General features: G+C 44.4%; 2 protein-coding genes across 4 annotated transcripts; both read left to right on the forward strand.

Annotated features, from left to right (window-relative positions):
- The first annotated feature begins 4,862 nt into the window (after positions 1-4,862).
- Positions 4,863-12,855, forward strand: asb10 (ankyrin repeat and SOCS box containing 10). 3 transcript variants are annotated; one of them, XR_006839817.1, is made up of 8 exons: positions 4,863-5,418; positions 7,206-7,473; positions 9,363-9,588; positions 9,731-9,913; positions 10,053-10,148; positions 11,488-11,601; positions 11,695-12,091; positions 12,281-12,853. XR_006839817.1 is itself a non-coding variant. In XM_046358006.1 (7 exons), exons 1-7 carry the CDS (start codon positions 5,079-5,081, stop codon positions 11,878-11,880), a joined length of 1,413 nt encoding a protein of 470 aa, XP_046213962.1. In that variant the 5' UTR covers positions 4,863-5,078; the 3' UTR covers positions 11,881-12,851. The 3 variants fall into 3 exon arrangements, 2 of the variants coding, with proteins under 2 accessions (XP_046213962.1, XP_046213963.1); XM_046358006.1 differs by having other exon boundaries at positions 11,695-12,851; XM_046358007.1 differs by lacking the exon at positions 4,863-5,418 and adding an exon at positions 6,708-7,014 and having other exon boundaries at positions 11,695-12,855.
- Positions 12,856-15,336: 2,481 nt separating this feature from the next.
- Positions 15,337-17,660, forward strand: LOC124040895 (homeobox protein GBX-1-like). The gene is made up of 2 exons (XM_046358009.1): positions 15,337-15,990; positions 16,516-17,660. The coding sequence occupies exons 1-2, from the start codon at positions 15,543-15,545 to the stop codon at positions 17,028-17,030; spliced, it is 963 nt and encodes a 320-aa protein (XP_046213965.1). The 5' UTR covers positions 15,337-15,542; the 3' UTR covers positions 17,031-17,660.
- The last annotated feature ends 6,703 nt before the right edge of the window (positions 17,661-24,363 follow it).

Consider the following 24,363-nt stretch of genomic DNA (forward strand, 5'->3'; position numbering starts at 1 on the left):
ATCATAGTCCGAAAGGTACAGAACGGCAGGCAGGGTCAGGATCAGGGCAGGCTGAGGTCAGTAAATCCAGGGAGGTGTGACAAGGTGCAGAACGGCAGACAAGCTCAGCATCAAGGTAGGCAGAATGGTCAAAACTGGGAAAACAGGAACTAGAGAAAGACTAGAGCAAGAGAAAAACGTTTGTAGGCTTGACGAAACAAAATGAACTGGCAACAGACAAACAGAGAATACAGGTTTAAATACACTGGGGATAATGGGGAAGATGGGCGACACCTGGAGGGGGGTGGAGACAATCACAAAGATAGGTGAAACAGATCAGGGTGTGACAGAATGAGTAGGCCTGTCCAATCTTTTGACTGGTAATGTATATACAGTTGAAGTCGGAAATTTACATACACCTTAGCCAAGTACATTTAAACTCAGTTTTTCACAATTCCTGACATTTAACTTCTCTGGGATATGTGGGATGCTAGTGTCCCACCTGTCCAACAGCTGGTGAAATTGCAGGGTGCCAAATTCAAAACAACAGAAATCTCATAATTACAATTCCTCAAACATACAAGTATTATACACCATTTTAAAGATAAACTTCTCGTTAATCCAGCCAGTGTCTGATTTCAAAAAGGCTTTACAGCGAAAGCACACCTTGCGATTATGTTAGGTCAGCACCTAGCCACAGAAAAACATACAGCCATTTTGCAAAGGAGAGGTGTCTCAAAAGACAGAAATAGTGTTAGAATGAATCACTAACCTTTGATCAAATCAAATCAAATCAAATTTATTTATATAGCCCTTCGTACATCAGCTGATATCTCAAAGTGCTGTACAGAAACCCAGCCTAAAACCCCAAACAGCAAACAATGCAGGTGTAAAAGCACGGTGGCTAGGAAAAACTCCCTAGAAAGGCCAAAACCTAGGAAGAAACCTAGAGAGGAACCGGGCTATGTGGGGTGGCCAGTCCTCTTCTGGCTGTGCCGGGTAGAGATTATAACAGAAAATGACCAAGATGTTCAAATGTTCATAAATGACCAGCATGGTCAAATAATAATAAGGCAGAACAGTTGAAACTGGAGCAGCAGCACAGTCAGGTGGACTGGGGACAGCAAGGAGCCATCATGTCAGGTAGTCCTGGGGCACGGTCCTAGGGCTCAGGTCCTCCGAGAGAGAGAAAGAAAAGAGAATTAGAGAGAGCATATGTGGGGTGGCCAGTCCTCTTCTGGCTGTGCCGGGTGGAGATTATAACAGAACGTGGCCAAGATGTTCAAATGTTCATAAATGACCAGCATGGTTGAATAATAGTAAGGCAGAACAGTTGAAACTGGAGCAGGAGCATGGCCAGGTGGACTGGGGACAGCAAGGAGTCCTCATGTCAGGTAGTCCTGGGACATGGTCCTAGGGCCCAGGCCAGTTGAAACTGGAGCAGCAGCTGGCCAGGTGGACTGGGGACAGCAAGGAGTCATCATGTCAGGTAGTCCTGGGGCATGGTTCTAGGGCTCAGGTCCTCCGAGAGAGAGAAAGAAGGAGAGAAGGAGAGAATTAGAGAACGCACACTTAGATTTACACAGGACACCGAATAGGACAGGAGAAGTACTCCAGATAAACAAACTGACCCTAGCCCCCCGACACATAAACTACTGCAGCATAAATACTGGAGGCTGAGACAGGAGGGGTCAGGAGACACTGTGGCCCCATCCGAGGACACCCCCGGACAGGGCCAAACAGGAAGGATATAACCCCACCCACTTTGCCAAAGCACAGCCCCCACACCACTAGAGGGAAATCTACAACCACCAACTTACCATCCTGAGACAAGGCCGAGTATAGCCCACAAAGATCTCCGACACGGTACAACCCAAAGGGGGGGGGGGAAACCCAGACAGGCCGACCACAACAGTGAATCAACCCACCCAGGTGATGATCTTCACCGGATGGCACTCCCAGGACTCCCAATTCTTATTTACAAGGAGATCCTACGGCAGCCAAATCCTAACCCGGATGATGCTGGGCCAATTGTGCACCACACTATGAGACTCCCAGTCACGGCCGGTTGTGATACGGCCTGGAATTGAACCAGGGTCTGTAGTCACGCCTCCAGCACGGAGATGCAGTGCCTTAGACCGCTGTGCCACTCAGGAGTCTGAGTATGACTTCAAAAAGAATTCAGACACCTTGACTTTTTCCACATTTTTTTAGGTTACAGCCTTATTCTAAAATATATATTTTTTAAATGTCTCATCAATCTACACACAATGCCCCATAATAACAAACCTAAAACAGTATTCAGACCGTTTACTCAGTACTTTGTTGAAGCACCTTTGGCAGCGATTACAGCCTCAAGTCGTCTTGAGTATAACGCTACAAGCTTAGCAGACCTGTATTTGGGGAATTTCTCCCATTCTTCTCTGCAGATCCTCTCAAGCTCTGTCAGATTGGATGGGGAGCATCACTGCACAGCTATTTTAAGGTCTCTCCAGAGATGTTCGATTGGGTTCAAGTCTGGGCTGGGCCACTCAAGGACATTCAGAGACTTGTCCCGAAGCCACCACTGCATTGTCTTGGCTATGTGCTTTAGGGTCATTGTCCTGTTGTAAGGTGAAGCTTCTCCCCAGTCTGAGGTTCTGTGCACTCTGGAGCAGGTTTTCATCTAGCATCTCTTTGTACTTTGCTCCGTTCATCTTTGCCTCGATCCTGAATCATCTCCCAGTCCTTGTAGCTGAAAAACATCCCCACCACCATGCTTCACCGAAGGGATGGTGCCAGGTTTCTTCCAGACGTGACTCTTGGCATTCAGGCTAAAGAGGTTCATCTTGGTGGTGGTGAGGGTAGGCAACAACATCTCCTCCCCGCTGATCCTCAACACGGGGGCCCCACAAGGGTGCGTTCTGAGCCCTCTCCTGTACTCCCTGTTCACCCACGACTGCGTGGCCACGCACGCCTCCAACTCAATCATCAAGTTTGCGGACGACACAACAGTGGTAGGCTTGATTACCAACAACGACGAGACGGCCTACAGGGGGGAGGTGAGGGCCCTCGGAGTGTGGTGTCAGGAAAATAACCTCACACTCAACGTCAACAAAACTAAGGAGATGATTGTGGACTTCAGGAAACAGCAGAGGGAACACCCCCCTATCCACATCGATGGAACAGTAGTGGAGAGGGTAGCTAGTTTTAAGTTCCTCGGCATACACATCACAGACAAACTGAATTGGTCCACTCACACTGACAGCGTCGTGAAGAAGGCGCAGCAGCGCCTATTCAACCTCAGGAGGCTGAAGAAATTCGGCTTGTCACCAAAAGCACTCACAAACTTCTACAGATGCACAATCGAGAGCATCCTGGCGGGCTGTATCACCGCCTGGTACGGCAACTGCTCCGCCCTCAACCGTAAGGCTCTCCAGAGGGTAGTGAGGACTGCACAACGCATCACCGGGGGCAAACTACCTGCCCTCCAGGACACCTACACCACCCGTTGTTACAGGAAGGCCATAAAGATCATCAAGGACATCAACCACCCGAACCACTGCCTGTTCACCCCGCTATCATCCAGAAGGCGAGGTCAGTACAGGTGCATCAAAGCTGGGACCGAGAGACTGAAAAACAGCTTCTATCTCAAGGCCATCAGACTGTTAAACAGCCACCACTAACATTGAGTGGCTGCTGCCAACACACTGTCATTGACACTGACCCAACTCCAGCCATTTTAATAATGGGAATTGATGGGAAATGATGTAAATATATCACTAGCCACTTTAAACAATGCTACCTTATATAATGTTACTTACCCTACATTATTCATCTCATATGCATATGTATATACTGTACTCTACATCATCGACTGCATCCTTATGTAACACATGTATCACTAGCCACTTTAACTATGCCACTTTGTTTACTTTGTCTACACACTCATCTCATATGTATATACTGTACTCGATACCATCTACTGTATGCTGCTCTGTACCATCACTCATTCTTATATCCTTATGTACATGTTCCTTATCCCCTTACACTGTGTATAAGACAGTAATTTTGGAATTGTTAGTTAGATTACTTGTTGGTTATCACTGCATTATCGGAACTAGAAGCACAAGCATTTCGCTACACTCGCATTTAACATCTGCTAACCATGTGTATGTGACAAATCAAATTTGATTTGATTTGATTTGATTTGGTTTCATCAGACCAGAGAACCTTGTTTCTCATGGTCCGAGGGTCTTTAGGTTGCCTAGCGGGCTGTCATGTGCCTTTTACTGAGGAATGGATGACGCTGGCCAATTGTGCGTCGCCCCACGGACCTCCCTGCCACCCCGGAGGCCCGTATTTCTGTTTTTTAATGTATTTTTTTCAAAAGAATTATAAAAAACGGTTTTATTATGTCGTTATGGGGTAACTTTTGACTGGTACTGTATGTCTGTTGCATGTCAGTTGCAAATACATATGACTTTTGTCATTAGAATATATAGCAAATGATTAAAATGATCTGTTTGTCAGTGCAATGGATAGTTTACTCTACAATGAACCAGATGACCCTGCTTGTTTCTACCGGGTTGATTTCACCAGACCCAGTGAGAAGGAAGGTACTTGACCTTCATGCGAGTTACACTCACCCTATTACTTTCTCTAAAATCATATGTGATATTGTGGCTGAAATCATGGATGTTTCCAATAACACACTGAGGAAATGTCTGGTTTGTTTGGAGACAGTCTTATGACACATCGCAATACAGGGGCAACAGGCTTGACACTTTGGCTATAGATTACAAGGGGAGGCAAAGTTGCCACGTGAGTGATGGTAAAAATAGCCCTTCTGCTCATGCTGCTGGGAGGCTCTCATATTAGATATCCAAACAACGCCACTGAATGGCTGGGAGGCAGAGAGTAGACACGAGACAGACACACAGAGACAAAGAGAGAGACATAGAAATACTGAAAGAGTCCATCAGAAAAAGAGACAGAAACATAGAAAGGGGGACAGAAACACATAGAAAGAACCATTTCAACCAGATCGTTGACTACCCTCACACACTCTGGTTCTCTTATCCTGAGCGAGAAGCCAGCCAGTCAGCCAATCGTCCAACATGTCGGGAGGAGGCAGTTTCGTCTTCACCCCCATGGCCCTGCGCTCCCTCCAGCTGGACAAGGACATGCTGGAGAGAGACAAGTACAAGAAGCAGCTAGCCAGCCACCAGCTCAACGGCTACATGCTGAAGAAAGAGGCCAGGGACAGGGTAGTCCCTGCACCTACGAGGACCTGCACCTATGTTAGACCCCCAGCTGTGTGCCATGACCTGGTCATCCAGAACGCAATCTATACTGGGGATGCGGACGCTGTGCAGCGATTCTTCCCCAGGGGTGTCACGTCGAACCTCATCATCGAACCCCAGGGAGGGGACATGCGCTGGGTGGCCAGGGGGGAAGGTAAGCAACATGGTCCTATTAGAACAAGGGTTTCCCGAAATGTTTTGCTTTGTGACCCACCAATTGAGGTGTCTTTTGAGTCGAGACCCACCACAAGGAGAAGCGGTGAAAAAAACATTCGCAGACCAAAGAAAAAGTCAAACATAAATTAATAATACCGTCTTCCTCAAAACATTAGATTTGAGTATGGCTTCTTGTGGCCAGTTTTAGGAAATGGACGGTATAATTCTGAAATGATTTGTGACACATTTTTCTGGATCAAAAAGGGGCTTATAAGGGGTGGGCGTGACAGGTGACGTGGCAACGGGCGTGGTCGGAAGTCTGCGTGGTAGTCTGCGCGGTAGTCTGCATGGCTGAATTGGCACCCTCAACCCACAGTTTAGAAACCACTGTATTAGAATATGTAAAAAAATATATATAAAAAAATTACATTTAACGATTGTAGTTATATGTCACATACGGTGACAGATGATTTATATGTCACTATTATGACATATGTCTGAGATAATTGCAGAGATGAATGTATATAATCAGTGGTAATGGAACTGGCATCATGATGATAATTACTTGCTTGTCTCCAAGCTCTAGACTTGAGACAGTGATTGTTGATGAGGGGTTTTCCTTGTCTTTATTGAAATTAATACAAAACCCCTTTGTGTGTAAAAAAAGGGACCAATTTCAGAATGAAGTGAATCTGTTTAATAAGCTTAATTAGATAATTAAATTGGAGTCTGAACATTGTACCAATGCCAAATTGTATTTATTTTCCTGATAGACACTTTCAAAAGCCCATAAGCCAACCATCATACCTTAGGATAAATCCCTTGCCCTGTTTTAAATGCTTGTAATCCTGCGATCATTAACAACCATGGCAGTATCAAAATATGATTTATATACATTATTTATAGATACAGTCCACCACATCCTTCAGAAACATTCCAGCAGGAAGCCATGTGCTTGATTTTCCATCTACACACCTGTCCAATGTTATTCTCTTGTGGCTAGGTGGTCAGTCACAAACATAGCAACTGTGTGTTCTTGTCTGTAAGCAGTTCCATTGTCCAGTCTAAGGGGTTTGGTAGCATGAAAATGATTGAGCATGAGTGAGCTTGTTACATGTGACACAAGAAGTAATTTGGCTGCTGTGCCACCCGGGCAGTGGCTGCAGGGTTTTATGGGCCATCCAAAATATCACATAACACCATTGCCATCGGGCCTCCCCGAAATAGCCCCCTGTGGACAAACAAGCTTCAGAACAGCATAACATTTACCTCAGGAGAGAGAAACCACCATTACTGCTACAAAGAAGCAGAAAAACAACAATCGGACCAGTCAGTTGTTACTCTTATTACCACTTGAGCGCAGACTCAACCTGCACTGCATAAATGCCTCCAAAGCGCTACCGCAATGATGTGATCGCTACGGCACAGGCCATAGGTTATGTTCTTCAATTCTGGAACTGTCTTTTGGTGGGGGATGACCTGACCCTTATTAGCATCATGGACGAACCTGAGTGTGAAGACCTCATCGATGCCATCTATGACACCAGCAACATTGAGGAGTGGAAGAACTTCAGGCACCACTATAGAACCCTGAGTACGTCAATGCCTTTGTTTGAAATAACCTGTTCACAGGGGGTTCATTAGCCACCAAAAAGGAACAAAACAGCGAGGGACTATCTGGACTTGTCCAATAACAAATGCTTGTTTTCCTTTTCCCTTGCAAGACGTTTTAAAACGTTTTTTAGTTGCATGCCTTAAGGACACGACCCTGTTCTTCTTCTCCAGGACTGTGGTCTCTGACCTATGAGCAGCAGCTGACAACCCCACTCCACATTACAGCCGGCCGGGGGTTTGTTGACTGCCTGAGGCACCTGCTGCAGCGCGGGGCCAGCGTAGACCTAGCCCCTGGGGGCAGCACTGCCCTCCATGAGGCCTGCCAGAATGGCCAGCCCCAGTGTGTAAAATTGCTGCTGTCCCATGGTGCCAACTCCAACGCTGTCAGTGAAGATGGGCTCATGCCCTTGCACGTGTGCACCAGTCCTGAGTCCCTAGTGTAAGTACTGTACCAACCAAATGTATTGCTCTAAGACGTGGCTGGGTTAGGGTTAGGATTGTGGTTAAGGGTTAGGGTTTAACCGGGATGTGAACATGAAGCTAGGGTTAGGGTTGTGGTTCAGGCTATGGTTAGGGTTGAATCCGGCATATGGACATGAAAATAGGTATTGGGTTGTGGTTGAGGCTTGGGTTGAATCAGGATGTGGACATGAAGCTCGGGTTAGGGTGATGGCCAGGGTACAGGTTGAACCGGGATGTAGACATGAGCTCGGGTTAGGGGCAAAGTGAAGGTTGAACCGGGATGTGGACATGAAGCTCGGGTTAGGGCCAGGGTAAAGGTTGAACCAGGATATGGACATGAAGCTAGGGTTAGGGTCATTTATTTTATTTGACCAGGTAAGTTGACTGAGAACACATTCTCATTTGCAGCAACGACCTGGGGAATAGTTACAGGGGAGAGGAGGGGGATGAATGAGCCAATTGTAAACTGGAGATTATTAGGTGACCGTGATGGTTTGAGGGTCAGATTGGGAATTTAGCCAGGACACCAGGGTTAACACCCCTACTCTTACAATAAGTGCCATGGGATCTTTAATGACCTCAGAGAGTCAGGACACACATTTGAAATACGGCACCCTACACAGGGCAATGTCCCCAATCATTGCCCTGGGGCATTGGGGAAGAAAATTCAGACCAGAGGAAAGAGTGCCTCCTACTGGCCCTCCAACACCACTTCCAGCAGCATCTGGTCTCCCATCCAGGGACTGACCAGGACCAACCCTGCTTATCTTCAGAAGCAAGCCAGCAGTGGTATGCAGGGTGGTATGCTGCTGGTAATGGCCAGGGTAAAGGTTGAACCGGGATGTGGACATGAAGCTCGGGTTAGGGTGATGGCCAGGGTAAAGGTTGAACCGGGATGTGGACATGAAGCTCGGGTTAGGGTGATGGCCAGGGTAAAGGTTGAACTGGGATGTGGACATGAAGCTCGGGTTAGGGTGATGGCCAGGGTAAAGGTTGAACTGGGATGTGGACATGAAGCTCGGGTTAGGGTGATGGCCAGGGTAAAGGTTGAACCGGGATGTGGACATGACGCTAGGGTTAGGGTGATGGCCAGGGTAAAGGTTGAACCGGGATGTGGACATGAAGCTCGGGTTAGGGTGATGGCCAGGGTAAAGGTTGAACCGGGATGTGGACATGAAGCTCGGGTTAGGGTGATGGCCAGGGTAAAGGTTGAACCGGGATGTGGACATGAAGCTCGGGTTAGGGTGATGGCCAGGGTAAAGGTTGAACCGGGATGTGGACATGACGCTAGGGTTAGGGTGATGGCCAGGGTAAAGGTTGAACCGGGATGTGGACATGACGCTAGGGTTAGGGTGATGGCCAGGGTAAAGGTTGAACCGGGATGTGGACATGACGCTAGGGTTAGGGTGATGGCCAGGGTAAAGGTTGAACCGGGATGTGGACATGAAGCTCGGGTTAGGGTGATGGCCAGGGTAAAGGTTGAACCGGGATGTGGACATGACGCTAGGGTTAGGGTGATGGCCAGGGTAAAGGTTGAACCGGGATGTGGACATGACGCTAGGGTTAGGGTGATGGCCAGGGTAAAGGTTGAACCGGGATGTGGACATGACGCTAGGGTTAGGGTGATGGCCAGGGTAAAGGTTGAACCGGGATGTGGACATGACGCTAGGGTTAGGGTGATGGCCAGGGTAAAGGTTGAACCGGGATGTGGACATGAAGCTCGGGTTAGGGTGATGGCCAGGGTAAAGGTTGAACCGGGATGTGGACATGAAGCTAGGGTTAGGGTGATAGGGGTCAAAATGAATATTATTACATTTATTTTCAATTCTATTTCCCATTGGCCCTTCTCTGTAACTGGATGTACAGGTGCGCCAAACACCTGCTCCAGTTTGGCGCTGCAATCAATGGGCGGAGCCTCGGCGAGGATAACACGCCGCTACATGTGGCGGCACAGAACGGGCTCCCGGGTCACACGGAGCTGTACCTGCACTACGGCGCCGCCCTGGAGAAGCGGAATGACGATGGTCTCACGCCACTCAACGCTGCTTGCTCACAGCCACAGGAGAAGGGCGATCTGGAACGCTACACCAAGGTGTGCGAGTTACTTAATGAATTGTTGTGTTATTTGTTTAATGTGGTCGTTTGGGGTTAGTAACATTCAGTACAGCTTGGTTTGGCTCGCCTTGGTTCGGCTCTGGGGTGTGTATAGCCCTTCTGTGTGTCCTGTCCTCCAGGTATGTGAGCTGCTGCTGACGGCGGGAGCTGACGTCAACACAGAGGACCAGGACAAACAGTCCCCGCTCCACATGGCCTGTAAGAACATCAACCCGGGCGTGGTGGATCATCTTCTAGCCCACGGAGCCTGTGTCAATACCATGTGTTACAGTGGAAACGCCCCCATGCAAAACGTCCTCAAGGTGTGTTTTTTCAAATTTGATTTATTTGACATATAAAAACACAATTCAGCCACACATGTAGATACAATGCATTGAACATGATTGAGGATCAATCAGGAAAACTGGTTTCCAACTTCATTTCCATTGTGGTCCTCTGAAGGTGGTGGCCTACAAGGCGGATCACAAGCCAGAGAGGGTAGTTCGCTCTCTGCTCAACCACGGCTCCATCAGGGTGTGGCCTGGAGCACTGCCCGAGGTAAGAGCCAGAAGCGGCCACAACTATAATCGGAAAAAGCAACTTCTTAGGGCCTTGTAATCTTTTCTTATTAATTATATTAATATTATTTAGTGAAGGGCACAGACACTAGGGAAGGAATAGTGTTTTATGTTAGGAGTAGGAGTAAAAAAAAAAAAGATGTGAAGAACCTGGCAATACATCTTGAACATGTTTTGTATTGTGTAATCTTGCTGTGCATTCAATCAGTCATTCAAGTGTTCATATGATTGTGTATACTGTACATTTATGCAGAAATCACCTGCGGTTAAACAGATTGGTTCATGTTCCATAAAAGTGTAATTAAATCAGCCAATGATATAACTGTAACAGGATGTACAGTTGAGAAGGAACAGATGAAGTATGAACACTAAAACAGTTCACTGAATTATTTTTTTCTCTCCTCAACGTGAAATAATGTTCTCACTGTGAGAAACTACCTCTATTCAATGAACCAGACCTGGGTTCAAATAATATTCTATATAATTTGAAACACTTGATTGTGCTTGCCTGTTGAAACGATGGAACCAATTCAAAAGTCCCGTGCAAACCTTTCCCACCTGGCACTCAAGGCAGGCTAAAGCAACCGCTTGAAAGTATTTGAAAGATTACAAAGAGTATTTGAACCCAGGTCTGCTACTATTCACTGAACCCACCACGTGCTCTGGAACAAAATGCTCTTCACTGAACCCACCACGTGCTCTGGAACAAAATGCCTGACTCCTAATTAGGGAATGTTAATAGGAGATTAATTAGCACTAATTGCATAATTTCCAGTAAACCCCCAGAGGGTAGACCAATCTGTTCATCTCACCAAGTGTTTAATTACTTTAGTTTATTTCTTATATTCTATTGATGAGTCATAAGTCACAACCTTCTAAATCCAACATTTTCATTTTTGTTTCTTAGGAGATCACAAAAAATGAGAATTGGTTAAAAATATATAAAAATATATGCAGGCAATTGTTCCCTTTGCAATTATACAATTGGGAATATTTAATTTGCACCTGGAAGGGTAAGGTTTTAGGCTAGAAAATAGGCTAGAAAAATGATAAGCTATTGTTTATTTCCTTAACATGACCAGGTATCCATAACCATGGCTGTGTTTACAAGCCCAATTCTGATATTTTGTCCACTAATTGGTCCTCTTACCAATCAGATCAGATGTTTTTACATCAGATCTTTTTCAAAGCTTATCTGATTGGTCTAATGGCCAATTAGTGAAAAAATATATCAGAATTGAACTGCTTGTGCAAACGGAGCCCATCTGGTTTCTAGTTTTAAGCAACGAGGTATTCATGACACATTGATGTATTTTCAGGTGCTAAAGTATTGCTGTGTCTCCCCACGCACCATTGAGGTTCTTCTGAATGCGTACGACCGCCTCAAGGTCACAGATGACTGGGTGGAGGCTGTTTCACCTGAGATGTTTAAGGTACGTTTCTAGAATCATAGTGATTCTACGGTATTCTATGCTGATATAATATGACTCTAACTGTCTGAGTGTTTTGTGTATCTCTCCCTCCAGGAACACAAGGGGTTCTATGAATCCGTCTTCTCCCTGCAGCATACCCCTCGCTCCCTACAACACCTGGCTCGATGGAAGTTCAGGAACTACCTAGATGGGCACGTGCACAAGGTGGTACCACAGCTAGACCTGCCCACCTTCATCAAAAATTTCCTGCTGCTGGAGTTCAGAGACTATGTCCACTGAGTCAGAGATAGAGCCAGGATGTATATAAGCCCTAAACACTAAATATATTGTGATACATGGTATGATATGGTTAGAATGCCCAGCAATATAGAGCTCTGTATTGTATGTACACTCAGGACAAACACTAGGAATTCAGTCTGTCTGTGTTAGTTTTTGCAGAGTGACACAGAAGGAGGATCATCATCATAGACCTACAGATGGTGGTACTACAGTAAGTACTACCGCTCCTGGATCCATTATCCTCGAGATTGCAGTGTGAGTAGTGCTCAGTAAATGGATAACATTATCTACAACAACATATGACAAAATGACGTTTTGGACATCAGTTGTGTCTCTACAATTGATTGTATTCATTTTATTACTATTTTCGTTGACAATTCAAATGTCTTTTGCGTTACAGCAGAACCTTGTTAATCTGAGTCACCACAAGGGGGTGCTGTGGTCTTCAAACGACAAAATGAGATGTACTTTATTGGATGGCTGGCTTCCTTCTGTTTTTTTGTTCTATTTTATTTGTTGAAGAAGCGTCACGTGTAACCTTTTTTATGTATAGTGCTATCAATGGCACTGAAATGTTCATACGTAAAGTAATCTTACGTTGAAGGAGTACAAGGACATCGTTTACATATTTTGATATTGAGATTTTTTTCCAAAATAATCAAATTTCAGAGAAAAATAGAAGACTATTGTTTGGCTAAGCACCTTGTCATGTAATGGAGGTTGTCCCACCTAGCTATCTTAAAATGAATGCACTAACTGTAAATCGTTCTGGATAAGAGCGTCTGCTAAATGACAAACAAAAAAATATTACAAAATGTATGATCAATGTCAATATGATTTTATGGATATATAGTAAGTATTTGGTAGAGAATTACTATTACTTTTTAAATTAAATGAATCCTAAATGAGCAAATGTATGTGATACATGTTTATTGCTGATAACTCCTTTCCTTTATGTCAGAATATTTGTCCGAATATTTTGTCCGAATATTTTAATTAGGCTAAATTATTAGAAGCCTATTTTATAGCACTGGCATTAGACTAGTAATTTTGGTAATTATTCAATTACTTTATTATTTATTTATTAAGAGTTCATGAGAACAAATCTGAGATTCGGTTATGCAAAGACTCTGTGGTTATCTCATATTACAAAAAGTTTCAGTCAAATACAACACGTTAGTGATGGACATAAATCATGAACTCTTGAATAAGCAGTAAGCTTTTGTGTTCAAAATTACCAACAAGGTCGATCGATGTTTTTAATCTAGCAAATAGTGGGATCGACAACAATTTAATGGATAACAAACCAAAAATAATAAAATAACATGAATTTAATATAATGCAACGTAGCTTAGTAGTTTTACATTATTTGTGATTGAATTAAATCACAGAAATGTCGATGTAAAACCACTTAGGTGACTTAAGCGTTTCCAGTTGATAATTATGTGGTGAGGTCCAGTTGTGGGATTGTATGGGATCGAAAGAAGTAGCGTCCTTTTAAATACCAACCACCCGGCTTGGGGAGAATGACCTGCGTGACAGAGGGTGGTGACACCGAGACGAGATGCTGACTTGGGTAATGAACCTGCCACAATGCGGCTCTTGAACTAGCTACGCTTTTCAATGTGCTTCGCGCATGAGGAGCTATAAGCCACATCAAAGGAAAGTAAAACTTGCAACGAAAAAGAATACCATTTTGAAATAAATGATATATTAGCAATATGTTAGAACTTGAATAAACATGACATTAAAGCTCCAAGGAAAGTCCATCACCCAGTTGTTATTGACATATACTAGCAACTAGGCTATAACAATAGTATTACTATTACAATAGCCTGATAATAAATGTAGCTGATCAAATAAACTTTAGATTCCTAACTCATAAAATAAACCAATAATAAATCCAATGGATATAAATGCAGAAAGTATCATATTTCTGAGAGAAATGTGTAATATCTGTTCAATAGGGTATGGGGAGAGTCTGATTGTAGACGATACAATCAGAAGTGAGTCCACTCTAAAAAAGAAAGGGAGAGAGGAGCGAGGGAGAAGAAAGCTATCTGGTTTCAATAGATCAAAGGTAGGTGCTGCTGAATGAGTCATTTGCAATTATAAGAATAATTAGCATCCCTTGGCCCTCCATTGCTAATCAGAGTCGGTTGGTGATATGTTTATGTCTTCATGCAATCAGACGGCCAGTTGGAGTGCCAAGCGCGTCCCCAGGACTCAATAGGGGCTAATCATCACCACGGATTGACATTTAAACGGTAAAATTATCTCCGATTAAATCAACACTTAAAAGAAAAGAGAAAAGTGATTTTTTCCTCATTACACATTTTAATTTTAATAGAGACTTACAAGCATATAGAAAATGAGTGGCCAAAACCCTGAAAGCGCGCATTAATGACACGTAATTGTAGCCTAACTATTCCATATTTTATTGGCAATTCGTTTAGGATGCATTCTCAAATTAGGCCTATTTTAAACATGCTAAATGGTTTACATAGACCACTATTTTAATGGTACAGCCATAGCCTCCAACACTTTAATAGCATATTGCATTTTGAATCGAATAAAGTTTAAATGTCTCCAAATGACACTTTTCAAAACTGCGCAGCCTCGTTCAAAAATTGCCGTTGACCTTACATGAATGTATTTAATCCGAATCTAATTTTGTACAGAATATCTCTCTCCAGGGAATAATTGTTGCCGCACTTTTCTACGGCCAAACGCATTGTTTTACCCCGGGAGAATAGAAAAGCTTTTCTCTCTCAAGAGAGGAAAAACATCTGCCTCTCCTCCCTCCCCACTCCGATGCCATCCGTCCCAACATTTCAACAAAAGCACCGTTGTTTTATGTCGTACCTTGAATCCAAAGTAATTACTTATCATCAATCAAAATTAATAATAGCTGATTGGGTTGGTGTGGTCAACGATTATAGAAGGGGAAGGGCTGAAGCAGTCTCTCACACCGCTTCCAGTCAATGTGGACTGGGCAAAGGTGGTGGAGGGCTGGGGAGGGGGGCGACCCGTCTATTCGGTATCCACTGGGAAACTATCGCCTCTCAAGGCAACCAAAAAGTCAGAAGCTGAATAAGGAAATGAAGCGTAATTTGAGGAAGATGGATGAGTCCCCAGGGTAACACCCCCTTTCATTCCTCTCAAGCTCTCTCTCTGTGTGTGTGTGTGTGTGTGTGTGTGTGTGTGTGTGTGTGTGTGTGTGTGTGTGTGTGTGTGTGTGTGTGTGTGTGTGTGTGTGTGTGTGTGTGTGTGTGTGTGTGTGTGTGTGTGTGTGTGTGTGTGTGTGTGTGTGTGTGTGTGTGTGTGTGTGTGTGTGTGTGTGTGTGTGTGTGTGTGTGTGTGTGTGTGTGTGTGTGTGTGTGTGAGAGAGAGAGAGAGAGATGTGAAGGGAGGGGTAGAGCGTGTGTGTTTATGTCTCAGTGTGTGACAAATAGAGGTATAGGGAGGGGGCACAAAACAAGAAAACGACAGGTCGCAATAAGCTTGAGGACGTTTCGGAGAAGCTGGTTAGTCCACCGGATAATATCAAAGCGAAGGGACATTTAACTTCACTCGACCATCGAATCTAAGGTTTGGCTATTTGTTGAGGGAAAGAAGGAGCGCCTGAGTTTTCGATAAAGATCGTCACAATTTTCTTCGCAATGCAAAGACCGGGCGGCCAAGGGACGGCGTTTTCGATTGACTCCTTGATAGGAACTCCGCAACCTCGCCCGGGACACCTGCTCTACACGGGCTACCCGATGTTTATGCCATACAGACCCTTAATGATTCCTCAATCTTTATCTCATTCACATTTACCATCTGGCATACCTCCTTTGGCGCCGTTGGCATCTTTCGCCGGACGTCTTACCAACACATTCTGTGCGAGTTTGGGACAGGGGATGCCGTCCATGGTGGCTCTCACCACAACACTGCCAAGTTTTTCCGATCCGCCGGATAGTTTCTATCCTCCCCAAGAGCTCCCCGGACCTCGGTTAAGTGCCGACCCTGGAACGAGGAGACAGGAGAGCCCACACTCAGATGATCTCCATGGAAGGGACAAGGGGTCGGATTTACTCAACTTCTCGGAAACTTTTCAAACTATACCAGGTAAGCTCACTGCCTGTGTCCCTGTTCTGTCCATACGCTTCCATATTAGGTTGGCAAGTTGAGACCTATTGGGTAAAACGCGCAAGCGGCATCCGAATTAGAAATTGGATCTAATCTAATTCCCAGAGGTTTACGAAATCTCCACAAACGCATAGTTTCATAACAAACCACCATTTTGAAATGTGCAATAACTCGAATAGATTAGCCTAACACAAGTTAGTGACACACTGTTTTCTCATCTATTTCTTAATCACTAACGATCTTGACTTAGCCTTTAGGTAGGCTATGCAATATCACGTTAATTCATAGGGCTGTTATGAATGGTAATAGGCCTACTCATTTCCTTTGACGAAAATATAGCAGAAATAAAACTCCAAACAGGCCTATTCCATTTTTATTTTAGAGACATTTGTGGTCTCTGTATTTTACTTGCGTTAATTTAACCTACATTTGTGGGGTAAACTTGTATTGGATCAAACTAATTGATTGTAATGTATGTTTCCTTTCTTCTTTTGCACGTTTTAGGTGAGACTAAATTGTACAGCTCAGACGATGAGAAGTTGGACCTCAAATCAGCGGACACAGCTTGCAGTGACAGAGAGGACAGCTCTGCCGTTGACAGCGAAAACGAAAGCGTATCCGATGGGAACAACTGTGGTGCTTTATCCCAAAAGAGTAAACTAAAACCCGGGTCGCAGGAAGCTCTACCGCCGGGAAGCTCAGTGGGGAAGAGCAGGAGGAGACGAACAGCTTTTACAAGCGAGCAGCTACTTGAACTTGAGAAGGAATTTCATTGTAAAAAGTACCTTTCGCTTACCGAACGATCTCAAATAGCACACGCACTTAAATTGAGCGAGGTGCAGGTCAAGATTTGGTTCCAGAATCGTAGGGCCAAGTGGAAAAGAATCAAAGCTGGCAACGTGAATAACAGATCTGGAGAGCCTGTGAGAAACCCCAAAATTGTGGTCCCAATCCCAGTGCACGTCAACAGGTTTGCGGTGAGGAGTCAGCACCAACAGATAGAGCAAACAAGGCCATGACGAACTATACTGGCCTAAACTCATTTTGACAAAATAAAGTTATGGGTTGTTAAATGCATGAAGCACAAAAACTGGATGATATTTTGTGGTCAGAGAGATTACTTTACATCAAGAGACATGTCATATCAACTGGACAACTAAGGATCATATGTTTTCTCTCCGCAGATTAATTCATTTTTTTTGTGGAATTAGGCCTATCTCATATTTTATTTATTGTTTTGTTAATTTGTAAATAGTATATGTGTCGGGTGACACGGACATGCACTATGAAATGAGATTGTAAAAATTCTTTTCTAAAATATTTATATCTAGCTAGGGCCTATAAATGTTATGTTTATAATCTGCATGTGCTTTACTCGTTCGGTGAAGCTATTTCAAACTTCTCGTATTTGGAACCGTTTTGTTTATCACATGTTGCATGTACCTGACAACGTTTTCATTTTGGTAGGCCACTGTAGGAATTGTATTCGCCAGCTGTTTGTGGAAAAAAAAGATGCGAAGGAAAATAAATAACCAAACAAAGAAATACTGTAAAGTATATTGACTTAATAAATCCATTTATATTAAATGTATCTATCTAAATGCATTATTATTGCTGGTTAAGCTGTAGTTTTAGAGATGGCGATTTGTGCTGTGTTTAGCCTCTGACTGCTCTCAGAAAACGATCAGTCATCTCTCTGTCTATAGAATATATTTGCCTCTCATTCATGAAGTATAATATCACTAGGCTATTACATGACAGTGTATTTTAAGAGCGTACTAAAACATGAACTATAACAATAAACAAATACAACAACACCTAATAATACTATAATTGATCATAATACCATAGGACTAACTGCAACAATACTTATGACAAGTCAAATAATGAGATCAATCTCTAAATATTTGTTTTGCTTTATAAATTATAAGACTTAATCGAAATAACAACTCGATTGTAATGCCACTTTATAGGCTTTAATAATCAGATGTTATTGATTTTGAATAGTAAGCTTGTAAGTAAATTACAATTCTGTGTTGTACACCTGTAATATCTAGCCAGCATTAATCTGAATACATTTTTGCAAACTAGGCCTGGGTTAGTTTGCAATGTAATGATACTGTAGGTCTTGAAAAAATATTGGATAAATAAGTGGACGATTGATACTAAAAGGATGAATATGAAATTATATGCAGCTTCACCTATATGCAAAGTCCAGCAGTTCTCCATATAGGCGTTGATGATAGCTACATTCAAATGAAGGTTCTTATTAAGCAGTCAAGAGAGAATAAAGGGAGAGAACAGGGTTTTGTGACTGGAAGCAGCAGTCATTTATCTCTCTTTAGGGGGCCATGTTGTCTCAAGGTGGAGTGATGGATCCCCATTAGAACGGTCATATTCTACACATCGTAATGAACTTCAACATCAATCACTGTAAGAGAGGACGAGACCAGACCAGAGAGAGTGAACACTGTCTGTGTGCGCGCGCGCAAAAACAATATATGATTTTGAATGAGACTAAATTGTGTGTCCCAACAAGGTTAGTTGTACAAGACCCAGTGTGTGTGTGTGTGTGTGTGTGTGTGTGTGTGTGTGTGTGTGTGTGTGTGTGTGTGTGTGTGTGTGTGTGTGTGTGTGTGTGTGTGTGTGTGTGTGTGTGTGTGTGTGTGTGTGCGTGCGTGTGCGTGTGCGTGTGCGTGTGCGTGTGTGTGTGTGTGTGTTATTTATGCCAGCAGGTCTCAACACACAAATACAGAGACAAGTTTAACTTATTTTGATGTATAAGTAATTCATTTGATATCCGAGTTGGTACATTTCCATCAATTTCAATCCTAAGAAAGGAACAAAGAGAATTTTAATAAGCTATCAATTATTTTTTACAGGTGTAGGCATACCTGTAAAAACTATTTATTTTAGGCTACATTTAGGCTACTGTGGTTGTTACAGTATTTACAGGTGCGCAAAGACCATATCCAAGATATGGGTTGGTCTGAAAGCTATAATTATAGTTAGGCTATAATAGATTTCCCCCAGGTGTTATCTCAGGTAGGTCTTGAATAACTGATCCACATGTCAACGGAGTTATCAAGCGCGATATTTGAAACCAGTCAAGAAATTAAGCTAATTAGCGACACCTGTTTTTGCATTTCTGCTGCCGCTGTCACATTGAAGTCATCTCAATCATGACGGCAATGATTAGGCAGCCTATAACGGAAATAGGTCAACGGATAAGATGACAATATTTAAATGAAATAGAATACAATTATTGCCTACTGATAAAACAATTCACTAAAAGTTGGCTAATTAATGTTCGACTTCAAATCTGCCAGAGCTGTCGAAGAGACTTCAACTCTGCTAGTTGTGGGTCAAGAGTGAATGTTTTGAGTCTCAACCTCCAATGATGCCAGAATGTTCGATGTGTGTTCTCGTGTTTAGGTGCTAATGGATGGAACAGAGTTGTCGCGGGGAGGCAATGACACACCCCACTGGGCACGGACGTCTATTCCACGTTGGTTCAACGTAATTTCATAAAAATGACTTGAAGACAACGTTGATTCAACCAGTGTGTGCCCAGTGGAACATACTGTACACAACGTTACAGGGAGCTAGAGCTATTCAAACTACACAAAATCAGTGGATGTCATCATGCAACATGCATCATCATATGACAAAACATATACTTGACTCTGTGAAATGACTCTTTGAAATGTTATATTATTATTATTACCTTTATTTAAATGGGCAAGTCAGTTAAGAACAAATTCTTATTTTCAATGAAGGCCTAGGAACAGTGGGTTAACTGCCTTGTTCAGGGGCAGAACGACAGATTTTTACCTTGTCAGCTCAGGGATTCGATCTTGGAGCCACTAGGCTACCTGGCACAAAAGGACACAAAAACAAAGCCCAATAGATGTATTGTTACCAGAGAGTAAGGCGGTTATGATGCACAATTTGTTTAGGCTCACCCAATTCCTCGGATATCCTTTGTCTGCTTTTCTAGTTTTCTCTCTCAATCCAGGGTAGTTTTTACATGGCAATTTAATGTTTGGGTTTATGGTTAAAGTGTGCCTGCAAAGTTTCTTAAAGGGAGGGGACCATGGTAGGCTGTGCAAAATTTCAACCTCCGCTGGCCTCAGATGCCGGATGTGAGTTTGGACACAATATATCTCTTTGAACTGTTTCCAAATGGGGCTCCTATGATCCTGATATTATAATATATTACTGTAGCTATATTAATCAGCTCACAGTTTTAAACCAACATACTGCTCAAGATGGAAGGAAGAGATAGGGCTTCACATTTCTAGGACAACTATATTTTAAACTGAACATCAGACATATTGTATGAGCTAGATAATTTATTCCGTATGTCCTTTGAGGAAACAATAATAATCTGTTTTTAGGCTGCCATTGAACGTCCATGACTGAACTTCAATGATTGAATTGAAAAGATATCTGAGCACCACAGCCTCCAGCCTCTAACCAACAATAAGGCTAAGGGGAAGTTAATGTTAAGGCCTGTTGTAGGGATTCGACCATGATATTTGTCTCAACAGCCCAACTGCATAGAGTGACCATCAAATGGCATGAGTAGCATTGCCATCTGACCAACCGTGGCAATGTGCAGTCATTTGTTTGTTGTCCACTTCAATACATCAATATTGTGACACTGGGATGGTGATATAAGGATGGATGTTGTAATGGGCCAGTGATGGAAGATTTAATCTTGTCCTAAAAGCGGACTAATCCTGGATTTCAAGTAGATGACATAGTATCAGAGTGTTATAGCTATTTCACACTAGGTGAGCTTATACACAATTAAAGAACAATGATGTATACCCTGCCGTAATACTGCAGTTATTGCAAGAGTTTTCAAGGTCTTGTGATTGTCCCTATATCTGTAGATGTTTAGGAGATGATGGGTCTTTTGCGAACCTGGAATCATCTGAGAATATATAAGGAGAACGTAGTAAATGACTCACACATCCCTGGTATTGTTATACTGAGTTTAATGGCATAGTACATATACTCTCTACATATTTATTTGGACAATAAACCAACAACGTTTAATTTGGCTCTATAATACAGCATTTAGGATTTGAGATCAAATGTTTTATACGAGGCGACAGTACAGAATGTCAACTTTCATTTGAGGGTATTTGCATACATATCTGTTTTACCGTTTAGAAAGTAATGGTACCTTTTGTATGTAGTCCCCCCATTCGAAGGTGTCATACATTTTTTGATAAATTCACTTACTGTTGTGTATTACATTTAGACAAAAATGTAATATTTCGACCAATATTGTGTGATCTTTGTCCCCATGTGCAGTTGCAAACCATAGTCTGGCTTTTTTATGGCGGTTTTGGAGCAGCGGCTTCTTCATTGCTGAGCGGCCTTTCAGATTATGTCGATATAGGACTCGTTTTACTGTGGATATAGATACTTGGCTGATTTATTTTGATTTCCCCATGATGTCAAGAAAAAAGGCCCTGAGTTTGAAGGTAGGCCTTGAAATATACCCACAGCTACATCTCCAATTGACTCAAATTATGTCAATTAGCCTATCAGAAGCTTCTAAAGCCATTATATCATTTTCTGGAATTTCCAAGCTGTTTAAAGGCACAGTCAACTTTAGTGTTTAAATAACTAATAAATACAAAAACAACAAACAGAACGTGAAACCTATTACAGCCTATCTGGTGAACACTACACAGAGACAGGAACATTTACCTACGAAATACAAAGTGAAACCCAGGCTACCTAAATACGGTTCCCCATCAGAGACAACAAGAATCACCTGACTCTGATTGAGAACCGCCTCAGGCAGCCAAGCCTATGGTAGACACACCCCTAATCAGCCACAATCCCAATGCCTACAAAAAAAACAATACGACAACACAATAAACCCATGTCACACCCTGGCCTGAACAAATAATTAAAGAAAACACAAAATACTAAGACCAAGGCGTGACAGAACCCCCCCTAAGGTGCGGACTCCCGGACGCACCTCAAAACCATAGGGAGGGTCCGGGTGGGCGTCTGTCCATGGTGGCGGTTCCGGCTCGGGACGTGGACCCCACTCCATTAAAGTCATAGTTCCTCCCCTTCGCACCCTCGCTGCCGACCATGGCCTAATAGTCCTCACCCAGAACCCCACTGAACTGAGGAGCAGCTCGTGACTGAGGGGAAGCTCGGGACTGAGGGGCAGCTCGGGACTGAGGGGCAGCTCGGGACTGAGGGGCAGCCCGGGACTGAGGGGCAGCCCAGTACTGAGAGAAAGCCCAGTACTGAGAGGAAGCCCAGTACTGAGAGGAAGCCCAGTACTGAGATGAAGCTCAGGTAGGTAGTAGGCTCCGGTAGATCCTAGCTGGCTGGCGGATCTGGAAGATTCAGGTTGACGAGCAGATCTGGAAGATTCTGTTTGACTAGCAGATCTGGAAGATTCTGGTTAACTGGCAGATCTGGAAGAGACTGGTTGACTGGCAGATCTGGAAGAATCTGGTTGACTGGCAGATCTAGAAGATCATGGCTGACTGACGGATCTAGCTGCTCTATGCAGACTGGCAGCTCCTTGCAGACTGGCAGCTCCTTGCAGACTGACAGCTCCTTGCAGATTGACAGCTCTGGCTGCTCCATGCAGGCTGACAGCTCCTTGCAGACTGACAGCTCCTTGCAGACTGACAGCTCCTTGCAGACTGGCAGCTCTTTGCAGACTGACAGCTCTGGCTGCTTCATACAGACTGACAGCTCTGACTGCTCCATGCAGGCTGACAGCTCTGACTGCTTCATACAGATTGACAGCTCTGGCTGCTTTATGCAGACTGACAGCTCTGACTGCTCCATGCAGGCTGACAGCACCCTGTAGACTGGCAGTTCCTTGCAGACTGACAGCTCCTTGCAGACTGACAGCTCCTTGCAGACTGGCAGCTCTTTGTAGACTGACAGCTCTGGCTGCTTCATGCAGACTGACAGCTCTGGCTGCTTCATGCAGACTTACAGCTCTGACTGCTCCATGCAGGCTGACAGCTCTGACTGCTCCATGCAGGCTGACAGCTCTGACTGCTCCATGCAGGCTGGCAGCACCTTGCAGACTGGCAGCTCCTTGCAGACGAGCAGCTCCTTGCAGACTGGCAGCTCTGGCTGCTTCATGCAGACTAACAGCTCAGGCTGCTCCGAACAGGCAGGAGGCTCCGGCAGCGCTGTAGAGGAGGAAGGCTCTGATAGCGCTGAACAGGCGGGAGACTCCGACAGCGCAGGAGGGAAGGAAGGCTCTGATAGCGCTGAACAGACAGGAGACTCCAGTAGCGCAGGAGGGAAGGAAGGCTCTGGCTGTGCTGAACAGGCGAGGCGCACTGACGGCCTGGTGTGTGGTGCTGGAACTGGTGCTACAGGATCGAGGACACTCACAGGAAGCCTGGTGCGGGGAGCTGCTACCGGAGGACTGGTGTGTGAAGGTGGCACAGGATGGACTGGACCGTGAAGGTGTACTGGAGAGCCTGAGAGCAGGACTGGCACAGGACGTGCAAGACTAGGTAGGTACACAGGAGGCCTAGTGCGTGAGGCTGGCACATTTTTCACCAGCCGACTAACACGCACCTCAGGACGAGTATGGAGCGCTGACCCAGGTGCCATTAAATCCCGACACGCTCCGTCGGACGAATATCGCACCTATAGCACCATACTAGCAACTCCCTCAATGCTCTCTCCTCCACTTTCCCCATTAACTCCTTCACAGTCTCTGCTTCGCTCACCTCTAACATCGGCTCTGGTTCTGGTCTCCTCCTTGGCTCCTCACGATAAACAAGGAGTGTTGGCTCTGGATAGACCGGACCGTGCAGGCGCACTGGAGCTCTTGAGCACCGAGCCTGCCCAACCTTACCTGGCTCGATGCCCACTCTAGCCCGGCCAATACGAAGGGCTGGTATGAACCGCACCAGGCTATGCACCCGCACTGGAAACACTGTGCGCTCCATAGCATAACACGGTGCCTGCCCGGTCTCTCTAACCACCCGGTAAGCACAGGGAGTTTGCGCAGGTCTCCTACCTGGCATAGCCATACTCCCTTTAAGCCCCTCCCCCCAATAATGTTTTTGGGCTGCTTTTCGAGCTTCCTTGCCAACCTTGTTCCCTTGTATCGTCGGCTCCTATCTCCGGCTGCCTCTGCTCTCCTAAGTGCCTCCACCTGTTCCCATGGGAGGCGATCTCTTCCGGCCAGTATCTCCTCCCAAGTGTAACAACCTTTACCATCCAACACGTCTTCCCATGTCCATTCTCCGAATAATTCATCCTCCTTTTTCTGCTCCTGCTGTCGCTGCCTGTTACCACGCCACTCGGTCCGTGTGTGGTGGGTGA

The sequence above is a fragment of the Oncorhynchus gorbuscha genome, linkage group LG08, assembly GCF_021184085.1.
Source record: "Oncorhynchus gorbuscha isolate QuinsamMale2020 ecotype Even-year linkage group LG08, OgorEven_v1.0, whole genome shotgun sequence".
NCBI classification, from domain to species: Eukaryota; Metazoa; Chordata; class Actinopteri; order Salmoniformes; family Salmonidae; genus Oncorhynchus; species Oncorhynchus gorbuscha.